We start from the raw sequence: 12558 nt of genomic DNA, 5'->3' as shown, positions 1-12558 counted from the left end.
GATACTTGATCATCCAAATTCAATAAAACATTATTTCCGTAATTTTATTTGAGAAAAACAAACATAACTTCTTTTGAAATCACCAGCGTCGATATCACCCTGCTGTCATTAAGGGGGACGCTTTGTTATGATTCGTTTTTCTTCGCCGAATGTATTAAACAGACTTTACTGAAGTAACTTTTGCTCATTTTTGGTGGAGAGGTAGCTTATTAGGAGTACTTTCAGAATATGCAATAACCCAGAAAGTGCCAAAATGTACATGATGCCTTTTGAAATGTTACCGTCGAATTGACAATTTTTTTTTCGACTTCATTTTGACGTGTAACCAAATTTAAAAAAATACGTACACTCAAAAAAAAATAACCTATAAATAACTCAAACATTTAAAATGAGCGTGCATTCTAGACATATTTCAATTTTTATGAGTAACTTTCGTGTTAGCGTGTAACCTCGAACTGTCAACGGTTGCCAAAAACAAAACACAAGCTGATGCACCCTCAAAATCAAAAAATCCTGAAGAAAAGCGCTTCGCAGAAATGGACCAACCCGGCGGTCCGCGACGGCCCAAGATGTGCCGCGTTTGTCGCGCTCCGGACAACGACGATCTTATCACGGTGCAGCTGGTGCAGGAAGGCGTCTCAGTCGCCACCATGTTTCTCGAGCTGACGGGAATTCAGGTAAGGCTTCTTGGTCCCATAGTAAAATTTTAAAATTTGTCAACGAACGATTTTTCAGGTCACAGCGGACCGTAACCTACCCCAGAATGTGTGCCTCGCGTGTCTGGAGCGACTTCGGAGCGCACACCTGCTACGCCGCCAATGTCTCGAATCGGACCAGCTGCTGCGGGGTGAACTTCCGGTTGCTACTCCCGCTCCGAAGGAGGTTGAGGTTGAAACTGTGCCGAAAGTTGCGAAACCACCCCCTCATTTAGAGGAACCCACAGGGATGTTCAAGCTGGAAATTGAAACGCTCGAGATTGAGTCGGAACCGGAAGAGGTCGTCTGTGAGGCCGAGGAGGAGGAGGAAAACGAGTTGAAGTTCATCGTGGAGAGTGTGGACGAAGTTGAAGAGGAGGGAGACGACCAAACGATTGACATTTTAACGGCGGAGGAGCAACCGGACGAGCAGGTTAAGCAATCGGATGTGATGTACCTGAACAGCTACGACGAGTCGGATTACGAGATTGTCTACCAGGGGGAACACTACGACCGGATTAAATTTATCGTGGCGCGATGCTGCGGTTGTTCGAGGCGGTTTCCGAACAAAACGGAACTGCTGGAGCATGGTCAGGCGGTGCATAAGGCGCACAATCAGAAGCCTGCGAAGCGAAACTTTCCCCACGAGTGTCCGGTTTGCTTCCGGCAGTTTACGAGCAAGCGTGCGGTTGGGGATCATCGCGACCAGATCGACACGGACTGGTTCCACTGTCGGGAGTGTGACCTGCTGGTGCACAGTCAGCGGCAAATCGAGGGTCATTTGGAGCGGGTTCATGGAATTACGGAGATGGAGGGTGAGAGTGAAGAAGATGGAGACGAGGAACACGGTGCGGCGTTGACGCTGGCAGCGTTCGATCCGAGTCAGTACGAGCTGACGCGCACCGAGTTTGGGTTCGACCTGGTAGAGTTTACCTGTTGGCGGTGCTGCGGATGTTTGGCCAGTTTCGAGCTGCGAGAGGATTTCGAACAGCACTCGCGCGAGCAGCATCTGCCGGAGCGAAGGGAGGAGGATGGAGACCGGCCGTACGAGTGCAACATTTGCTATCGGAGATTCGAGAAGCGGGCGTCGTTGATGATTCACAAAAATGGGCCAAAGAAGCGGCGCGTGGTTTGTCGAATTTGCGAGGGTATCTTCCGGGGGGAGACGACCTACCGGAAGCATGCGTTGAAGGAGCACGGGATGGTGAACGATGGTGAGGACGCCGGAGATGTCAGCATGCAGGACGTGGAGTTTATCGAGGAACCGCTGGAAGAGGTGGGCCAGGTTCAGGAGATTAGCGATGGCGAGGAAGATGATGATGATGAGGACGATGATGATCGGGAAGTAACGGGCAAGTACAGCAAATACAACTCGAGCAAGCAGCGCAAGGAGATGGGGCGGGTGCCGTGGAATCTGCTACGGACGGTTGAGGAGCTGGACGGGTACAACGTGGTGGAGATCTTGAAGGAGCGTTGCTGCAACTGTTTGCAGTTTTTCGATTCGGTTGAGGAACTTCACGAGCATACGCAGGTCCACCGGCAGGAAGCGCTGGCGGAAGCGGCCTGTTCCAGCAAACCGATCAAGTACCAGTGCGAGTTCTGCTTGAAGAGCTTCGACCTGGCTCTGGTCTACGTGGTCCATAAGCGAATTCGCGAACAGCGCCAGTTCTACCAGTGTCGGTTGTGCGATTTCGTGATCGATTCCGAGTCCCGGCTGAAGAATCACATGCTGCACAACGATCAGCACGCCAAGTTCTTCAACCTGATCCGGGAGGACGTCAGCGATCGGTACTATGCGGCCAGTCTACCGGGCGCACGGTGCTGCGGCTGTGGTCAGTACTTTGACGGCGAGGATGCGCTGGAGGAACATTCCCGGGCGGTGCACCCGCGAGATCCGGCCAAGGAGAGTACGAAGCGGACGCATAGTTGTAGAATCTGCGGCAAGCGTTGTTATAACCGTTCAGACGTGCTGATTCACCAGAAAAAGAACGGATCAACGGTGCGGTACTACTGTAAGCTGTGTGACTTTGAAACGGCCAACGAACCTCGGATGTTGAAGCATCTGTACAGTTCGATCCACAACGAGGCGTTCCCGGCGATTGAGGTGAAGAATATCGAGATTGGCTACAAGAAGGCCGGAGTTATTCGGTACTGCTGCTTCGAAGGTTGTCATCTTCCGTTCCACGACCACCAGAAGTTGTTTGACCACGTTGACGAACTTCATCTAGCGCAAAAGGCCCGCAACTTGGACGCGGTTGATCAGCAAACGGGGAACCGACTTCAGTGCGACTGTTGTCACCTGCACTTCCGAACGCTAACCCTGCTCAAGCAGCACCAAAGTGGCAACCAGCGACCGCTCAAAAGTTACGTCTGCTCCGTTTGTGGCCTCGCCAAACCAAGCAAAGCCGCCCTCGCCACCCACGAACTCCGTCACACCGGTGCGCGTCCCTACCCGTGCACCGTCTGCGACAAACGCTTCTCCTCGACGACCATCCTGAACTCGCACATGAAGTGCCACGCCCCCAAGCAGTACCAGTGCATCGAATGCGGAGAAAAGTTTGCCCGCAGCGAGAACCTCAAGCGTCACATCCGGCACCGGCACGCCGAGGCCACCTTCTGCTGCAGCTACTGTCCGCACAAGTCCAAGACCCGCGAAGCGCTGAACCAGCACGAGCGTTCGCACACCAAAGAGAAACCCTTCGAGTGCCGCTCCGAGGGCTGTCAAAAGCGATACGCCAGCATCTGTGACCGGAGACGGCACGAAATGGCCAGCCACACGGGCGAGAGACCCCACCAGTGTGACCACTGCACGGCTTCCTTTGTCCGCAAACGGCAGCTTACGATTCACGTTCGAAAGCACACCGGAGAGCGGCCCTTTGTGTGCTTAAAGTGTGGCAAAGGCTTCATCGATTCGGCTCTGCTGAAGAAACACACCTGCTAGGACACTTGACACAGACGCCCTTGTTCAGATTGGGACATTTCACATAGACGCCATTGTTTAAACTCGAATTGTATGCTTAAATTAGTCGGTTACATATAAAAACATTCGAAAAAACATCACATTTCATTTTTGGCACAGAACAAACCGAAAAGTCTCCCCCTCTTCAATCGGACGAAGACGACGAATAGTAGTAGTACTCGCTTGGTGTGTCCTCATCGCTGAAGCCGTCACTTTCGCCGTCGTTATTGGCCCTGGTAGCTTTCACCACCTGCTTCAGGTCGACCTGCAGCGGACTCACGACAAACCGCACCTTGACCACGTCCTCATGCCCGTGGGCGTACCCGTACTCCGCCAGCTGGTTCCACCGGATGTGAAAGTTGAAAAAGTTGCGCTGATTGAGCTGGACGTTCCGCTCGAAGGCGGTGTGCTTCTCGCAGCCACCGTCCGGGTGGCCGAGGTCGGCTTCAAGCTGGAAGCTTTCAAAAAGGATTAATTGAGGGTATACGAGCTTGAGAACATGGACTTACATTCCGGGAATTCCGCTCACGAGCACCAGCTCAAAGTCTGCAAATTCGTGATTGCCGTGGATGCCAATCTTCCAAACGGAACCGAACTGGTCCGTGTACTGCTGGTAGTCGGGGTTCTCCAAATCCGTGACAGAATAGTTATCAATGTGATAATTGAAGCAGTCGCCGTTGCCCTTAAGCCGTTGCGTTCGACTGGTTCGTTTGTTGAGCAATCGCTGTTGAATCTGAACTTTAGCTTTGAAATCCGCTGGACGGATTGTGTACCGGAAGCGCAGGTCAAACCTTCCCGGCGGCAGCGTTCGCTTGTCCAAAAAGTTCGGCACGCCCACGTATGCATCGTGGCCAATCCGGTCCCGCACCAGGAACGCCAACGGAGCAACGTTCTGCAACTCCAGCAGAACCTCGTAGAACCCTTCCTCGCCGTACAGCAACTCCACGAACGCGCCCAACTGTTGCTCCCGACCCTTCCCAACCTTAATCCTCAGCCGCCACTTGAAGCCCAACTCGTCCACGACATGTTCCGAGCAAACCCAGGCCAACCGACACCCGTGGACGTTCCGCAGCGTAAAGGTTCCCTCAACCGCTCGCGGTACCCCCAAAACAGGCTCCGTCCTACCCACCTCAACGTGTCGCGTTTCAGTCCGATGGCAATCGACCGGCGCCGCAGCCGGCGGTGCCACAATCAACCCGGAACTCCCCGCACCAATGTTCAAGTTGGCCAAATCCGCGCCCAGCTCGTCCACCCTGTCCGTTCCGATGTCGAGACAGCGCAGCTTGATCAGCATGCTCGCGGGCAGCGTCCCGTTGCACTTGGCGCACCGGTTCCGGCTTTGACGGATCCAGTCCTGGATGCACCGGAAGCAGAACAGTTCCGAGCAGTGCGGGCAGATGTGCACGTTGACCGGCGGATGGTTCCGGCAGAGCGCGCAGGGCAGACTCGTAATCAGCTGGTTTAGGACTTGCTTGCTGGTTACAGTCGTAGTCATGTTTATAATTATTTTTTGTAAAATTTTAGAGTTCTTAAAATTGCATTCTCGGAAAAACTTTGATGTGGCAAAAATCGCACCGACTTCAGCTTGTTTGCTTTGATGACTAACACGCAAAGCCGACATTAGTCTTTTAAGACTTAAAATTAGGCTTTATCGAACCTAACCGTGTTAAGTCTTTTTAAGCCTAATGATGGGTTAGTCTTAAAAAGACTAGTTTCGTTTTAGTACGAAAAAGGCTAAATTTTAGGCTTAATGTTATCGTCAAAAAGCCTAAATTTTAGTCTTTTTCGAGAATGCGAGGGGATCAGAGCGGACATAATCCAAGATGGCGGAACTTGATTAAGACTTATTTTTAGGGCTTAAAAGACTTATTTAAAGGTTTAAAAGACTAATTTTTAGGCTTTTGCAGGAAATGGGAGGGGATCAAAGCGGACATAATCCAAGATGGCGGAACTTGATTAAGACTTATTTTTAGGCCTAAAAAGACTAATTTATAGGTTTAAAAGACTAAATTTTAGGCTTTTGCAGGGAATGGGAGGGGTCAAAGCGGACACAATCCAAGATGGCGGAACTTGATTAAGACTTATTTTTAGGCCTAAAAAGACTTATTTAAAGGTTTAAAAGACTAATTTTTAGGCTTTTGCAGGGAATGGGAGGGGTCAAAGCGGACACAATCCAAGATGGCGGAACTTGATTAAGACTTATTTTTAGGCCTAAAAAGACTAATTTATAGGTTTAAAAGACTAAATTTTAGGCTTTTGCAGGGAATGGGAGGGGATCAAAGCGGACATAATCCAAGATGGCGGAACTTGATTAAGACTTATTTTTAGGGCTTAAAAGACTTATTTAAAGGTATAAAAGACTAATTTTTAGGCTTTTGCAGGGAATGGGAGGGGTCAAAGCGGACACAATCCAAGATGGCGGAACTTGATTCAGACTTATTTTTAGGTCTAAAAAGACTTACTTAAAGGTTTAAAAGACTAACTTTTAGGCTTTTGCAGGGAATGGGAAAGGTCAAAGCAGACATAATCCAAGATGGCGGAACTTGATTAAGACTTATTTTTAGGCCTAAAAAGACTTATCTATAGGTTTAAAAGACTAATTTCTAGGCTTTTGCAGGAAATGGGAGGGGTCAAAGCGGACATAATCCAAGATGGCGGAACTTGATTAAGACTTATTTTTAGGCCTAAAAAGCCTAGGGGATCAAAATGGCAGGAATAAACGGTAGAAAATAAAATATTGTTACATATTATCTAAATTTTTATAAAAAAATGTTTTTATTCGGAGATTCGGTAATTTCGGAATACGACAGATTCACGGATGAGTACAGCTTTAACCTGAAAATAAAAAAATCAATATTTTGAAGATGAGTTGTGAGAGTTTGATAGTTTTTTTTAAATTGTGTTATTTCATTTAACAGTTTAGCTCAGAACTAGATTGGCGTAGTTTGACAAGTTCAATTTTTCGAAGATCTGACTTAAAGAATTTAAGAATTTCAAAATTAAAGAATTTAAGAATTTAAGAATTTAAGAATTAAAGAATTTAAGAATTTAAGAATTTAAGAATTCAAGAATTCAAGAATTCAAGAATTCAAGAATTCAAGAATTAAAGAATTCAAGAATTCAAGAATTAAAGAATTCAAGAATTCAAGAATTCAAGAATTCAAGAATTCAAGAATTCAAGAATTCAAGAATTCAAGAATTCAAGAATTCAAGAATTCAAGAATTCAAGAATTCAAGAATTCAAGAATTCAAGAATTCAAGAATTCAAGAATTTAAGAATTTAAGAATTTAAGAATTTCAAAATTAAAGAATTTAAGAATTAAAAAATTCAAGAATTTAAGAATTTAAGAATTTAAGAATTCAAGAATTCAAGAATTCAAGAATTCAAGAATTCAAGAATTCAAGAATTCAAGAATTCAAGAATTCAAGAATTCAAGAATTCAAGAATTCAAGAATTCAAGAATTCAAGAATTCAAGAATTCAAGAATTCAAGAATTCAAGAATTCAAGAATTAAAGAATTAAAGAATTAAAGAATTAAAGAATTAAAGAATTAAAGAATTAAAGAATTAAAGAATTAAAGAATTAAAGAATTAAAGAATTAAAGAATTAAAGAATTAAAGAATTAAAGAATTAAAGAATTAAAGAATTAAAGAATTAAAGAATTAAAGAATTTAAGAATTTAAGAATTTAAGAATTTAAGAATTTAAGAATTTAAGAATTAAAGAATTAAAGAATTAAAGAATTAAAGAATTAAAGAATTAAAGAATTTAAGAATTTAAGAATTTAAGAATTTAAGAATTTAAGAATTTAAGAATTTAAGAATTTAAGAATTTAAGAATTTAAGAATTTAAGAATTTAAGAATTTAAGAATTTAAGAATTTAAGAATTTAAGAATTTAAGAATTTAAGAATTTAAGAATTTAAGAATTTAAGAATTTAAGAATTTAAGAATTTAAGAATTTAAGAATTTAAGAATTTAAGAATTTAAGAATTTAAGAATTTAAGAATTTAAGAATTTAAGAATTTAAGAATTTAAGAATTTAAGAATTTAAGAATTTAAGAATTTAAGAATTTAAGAATTTAAGAATTTAAGAATTTAAGAATTTAAGAATTTAAGAATTTAAGAATTTAAGAATTTAAGAATTTAAGAATTTAAGAATTTAAGAATTTAAGAATTTAAGAATTTAAGAATTTAAGAATTTAAGAATTTAAGAATTTAAGAATTTAAGAATTTAAGAATTTAAGAATTTAAGAATTTAAGAATTTAAGAATTTAAGAATTTAAGAATTTAAGAATTTAAGAATTTAAGAATTTAAGAATTTAAGAATTTAAGAATTTAAGAATTTAAGAATTTAAGAATTTAAGAATTTAAGAATTTAAGAATTTAAGAATTTAAGAATTTAAGAATTTAAGAATTTAAGAATTTAAGAATTTAAGAATTTAAGAATTTAAGAATTTAAGAATTTAAGAATTTTTTAGCTTTTTATTTTTAAATTTTCGTTTTTTTTAGCTTTTTAAATTTTTGTATTTTTGAATTTTTGAATTTTTGAATTTTTGAATTTTCGAATTTTCGAATTTTTGAATTTTTGAATTTTTGAATTTTTGAATTTTTGAATTTTTGAATTTTTGAATTTTTGAATTTTTGAATTTTTGAATTTTTGAATTTTTGAATTTTTGAATTTTTGAATTTTTGAATTTTTGAATTTTTGAATTTTTGAATTTTTGAATTTTTGAATTTTTGAATTTTTGAATTTTTGAATTTTTGAATTTTTGAATTTTTGAATTTTTGAATTTTTGAATTTTTGAATTTTTGAATTTTTAAATTTTTGAATTTTTGAATTTTTGAATTTTTGAATTTTTGAATTTTTGAATTTTTGAATTTTTGAATTTTTGAATTTTTGAATTTTTGAATTTTTAAATTTTTGAATTTTTGAATTTTTGAATTTTTGAATTTTTGAATTTTGAATTTTTGAATTTTTGAATTTTTGAATTTTTGAATTTTTGAATTTTTGAATTTTTGAATTTTTGAATTTTTGAATTTTTGAATTTTTGAATTTTTGAATTTTTGAATTTTTGAATTTTTGAATTTTTGAATTTTTGAATTTTTGAATTTTTAAATTTTTGAATTTTTAAATTTTTAAATTTTTGAATTTTTGAATTTTTGAATTTTTGAATTTTTGAATTTTTGAATTTTTGAATTTTTGAATTTTTGAATTTTTGAATTTTTGAATTTTTGAATTTTTGAATTTTTGAATTTTTGAATTTTTGAATTTTTGAATTTTTGAATTTTTGAATTTTTGAATTTTTGAATTTTTGAATTTTTGAAATTTGAATTTTTGAATTTTTGAATTTTTGAATTTTTGAATTTTTGAATTTTTGAATTTTTGAATTTTTGAATTTTTGAATTTTTGAATTTTTGAATTTTTGAATTTTTGAATTTTTGAATTTTTGAATTTTTGAATTTTTGAATTTTTGAATTTTTGAATTTTTGAATTTTTGAATTTTTGAATTTTTGAATTTTTGAATTTTTGAATTGTTGAATTGTTGAATTTTTGAATTTTTGAATTTTTGAATTTATAGATATTTGAATTTTTGGATTTTTGAATTTTTGAATTTTTGAATTTTTGAAATTTTTAATTTCTGAGATTTAATTTTGAAATTTTTGAATTTTAAAATTTTTGATTTTTCAAATTGTTGAATTTTTAAATTTTTGAATTTTCAAATTTTTGAATTTTTGAATTTTTAAATTTTTGAATTTTTGGATTTTTGAATTTTTGGATTTTTGAATTTTTGAATTTTTGAATTTTTTAATTTCTGAAATTTAAATTTTTGAATTTTGATATTTTTGAATTTTAAAATTTTTGATTTTTTAAATTGTTGAATTTCTGAATTTTTGATTGAATTTTTAAATTATTACATTTTTGAACACACACACACACCACTCATACACACTCATTCACAAACACAACCACCACCACCATCATTTTCACCGTCACCATCGGTTGTCCACTCCCGCCTCGTTGTCTTTTTTCGCTTCCACTTTGGAATTCAATCCCCGGCGGATTGATTCCGAGATTTTCTGTCCTCTGTTGTCGCACTCAAAACTTCCTCCAGCACTTAGAAACACAACGCCGTCCACAAAAAAAAAGTTCCTTCCCTCCTCCATCCGCAAATAACACGGCTTAATTCACGCCATCCCGTCCTCCTCCACCGTACCGAGGACCGGAATTTGGGAACCCGGTAAACAGCAGACATTATCGTTCGGCCGCTTACTCACTCCTGCCGAACCTTCCGGCAGGAAAAACACAAAAACTTACCTGCAAACTGGCCAAAATCCTTCCCCGTCCGACGAACAGCAACCACCACCGGCAACTTTCAACTTTTTCTGATTTGACATGTCAAATCGTGAACCAAAGTTTATAGTACAGAAAAGCCTTAAATTTAGTCTTTTTCTAAGTTTTGCACTAAGTTCTAAAAAAAGCCTAAAATTTAGGCCCAAAAAAAGACTAATTTTTAGGCCTTTTTCTGACAATACTGACCGAACTTCAAAAAAGGCTAAAAATAAGTCTTTAAAGACTAATGCCGGTTTTCCGTGAATGAAAGTTGCCGATGCGAAACCAAAACATGCACGATCAAACAGAGCTGCTTTTTCCAACAGTGTACGCCTCTTTGAATGAAATCTGTGCAGTTTGCAACCAACGTGTTTGACTGGTTGTCAAAATTGCGTTGTTGTCAAACAAAACGAGTAGGAATAAAATTTCGAAAAAATCTAAATGATTTTAAAATTATAAAATTTAACGTGAATCTTACTGTGAAAACTGGAGGTGAAAACAAAATAAAGTGTTATTCCAATTCTGTACTTCGAACTGAACAAACTCAAATGATAGGACGGTGAAGTAAACACCCGTCACAACCATGAAGATCTGCCGGATCTGCATGCAGGGCGACGAGGACCGCCCCCTCCAGTCAATCTTCTCCCAAACCGACGGCGCCCACCTCGCGGAAACGGTCGCCGCAAGCTGTTCGCTCGAGCTCGCCACCGAGGACGACGGCCTGCCCGGTCAGATTTGCGCGCCGTGCGTGCGTGACGTCCAGCAGGTTGCGACGTTCCGAGAGCGGGCGCGCGAATCCGACCGCAAGCTGAGGCAGGTCGGTGCGTCTGGCGGAGGCGACTTTGAGGTGGTGGTCGTCAAGACGGAATCGATGGGGGAGGATGACGATGATCGGGAAGGCTTCAACTTGGGGCAATCCGAGTCGGATTCGGAAGATGATAGGCCGTTGAAGCGGCGGCGTCGAGTGAAAGCGTCGAGTTCCGATGACGAGGAGTTTACTGTGATTAAGGTCACACGGAAAAGTAAGCAAGTGGAGAGCGATTCTGACGACGAGCTGGACGTCAAAACGCTGTCAATGTTCGAGGAGGTTGCCCTGCCGGAAGGTAGCTACGTGTGTTGCAGCTGCTACAAGCACTTTGACAGCGTGGCCGCGCTCGAGCTACACGTGGAAGTTCACAAACGGCACGCCGTTAAACGGAGTGATTGCATTTATTGCGAGATCTGCAAGCGGAAATTTAAGAAAGAGTCAGCGCTGAAACGGCACGTGGCCAAGGTTAGCGCGCTAACCAAGCTGTACGAATGTGTGCAGTGCAACGTTCGGTTCATGAACGCCGCTGGACGGCGAATGCATGCCCAACGGCATCCGCAGAAAATCGAGGAGAAAATGAAGCAAGAATTTGGCGAGATTTTTTGTTGCGTTCAGAATTGCTCCAAGTCGTTTACTTCCGAGCAGTTGCTCATCGAGCATGGCCACGAGGCTCATCGGATCAACAAGCAAGCGTACGAGCTGGAAGACTCAACGCTGAAACCGATCGAATGTCCGGTTTGCTTTAAAAAGTTTGCCTCGGAACAGTTGCTTAGGCGGCATCGTCGACGGAACTCGCAACCCCTGAACCATCAATGTGCCACGTGTGGTCTCAAGTTCCGCACCAAGGACGTCTTGTCCTTCCACGAGCTTAACCACTCTGAAAAGAAGCCCTTCCCGTGCGATATCTGCCAGAAGCACTTTTCCAGCAAAAACTCGCTTAAAGTTCACCAGCGTAGTCACTCAAACGATAAGCCGTTCATTTGTTCGACCTGCGGAGCCCGGTTCTACCAGAAGGCCCAACTCGTCACCCACGAGTACACCCACCAGGACGGACCGCTCCCATTCCGGTGTGAAACCTGCTCCAAGTACTGCAAAACGAAGAACGCCCTCCGCAATCACATGCGCCAGCATACGGGCGAAAAGCCGTATCCCTGCCGGCACTGTTCAATCTCCTTTTCGAACCACACGAACCGCCAGCGGCACGAGATGAATCACACCGGAAACAAGCCCTTTGCGTGCTCGTTCTGCGACCGGAAGTTTACGATCAACCGGCTGAAGCTGGAGCACGAGTGCAAACACACCGGCGTTAAGCCGTTCAAATGTAGCTTCTGCGAGAAGTCGTTCATCCGGAAGCGGTTCCAGCTGGACCACGAGGCTACCCATACAGGTTTTTGAAGAAGTGAAGCAAGGTCAAGGGCTTCCATGCTAACGAGAATTTTAATTTTCAGGCGAGAAGCCGTACCGCTGCGAAGTTCCGTCCTGTAATCGCACGTTCAGTCAGCAGGCACCGCTCAGGAGGCACATGGTAACGCACCGGACGGAAGGTAGTGCGGAATCTACTGCAGAATTCTTCCCATTGAATCAACAGACTCCGAATGTAAGCATATTGCCGCCCTCGTCATCGGTTTGAGGATCAAAAACCGGTACTTTAACTGGAGAGTGTTTGTCTATGGTAGAACGGTAAAGAAAGTCTCCGTCGTAGGCATGTAGTTCTTTCCAAGAACTATGCAAATTAGCAATTGGGAAACGCTACATTATGGTGCT

The 12558-nt window shown here is 41.2% G+C and overlaps 2 protein-coding genes across 2 annotated transcripts; one reads left to right on the top strand and one right to left on the bottom strand.

The window, feature by feature from the left end:
• Positions 1-476: 476 nt before the first annotated feature.
• On the top strand, positions 477-12449 carry LOC120413848 (uncharacterized). The gene is made up of 6 exons (XM_052708780.1): positions 477-677; positions 736-3631; positions 3861-4093; positions 4193-4876; positions 10555-12181; positions 12243-12449. Exons 1-6 carry the CDS (start codon positions 537-539, stop codon positions 12422-12424), a joined length of 5763 nt encoding a protein of 1920 aa, XP_052564740.1. The 5' UTR covers positions 477-536; the 3' UTR covers positions 12425-12449.
• On the bottom strand, positions 3670-5268 carry LOC120413819 (uncharacterized). Its single transcript, XM_039574774.2, has 2 exons — positions 4164-5268; positions 3670-4112 (listed from the first exon to the last, which is right to left on the bottom strand). Exons 1-2 carry the CDS (start codon positions 5147-5149, stop codon positions 3800-3802), a joined length of 1299 nt encoding a protein of 432 aa, XP_039430708.1. The 5' UTR covers positions 5150-5268; the 3' UTR covers positions 3670-3799.
• Positions 12450-12558: the final 109 nt, after the last annotated feature.

This window comes from Culex pipiens, chromosome 2 (assembly GCF_016801865.2).
Source record: "Culex pipiens pallens isolate TS chromosome 2, TS_CPP_V2, whole genome shotgun sequence".
NCBI lineage: Eukaryota > Metazoa > Arthropoda > Insecta > Diptera > Culicidae > Culex > Culex pipiens.
Note: the sequence above shows the minus strand (reverse complement) of the source record. Positions and strands in the feature narration are given on the sequence as shown.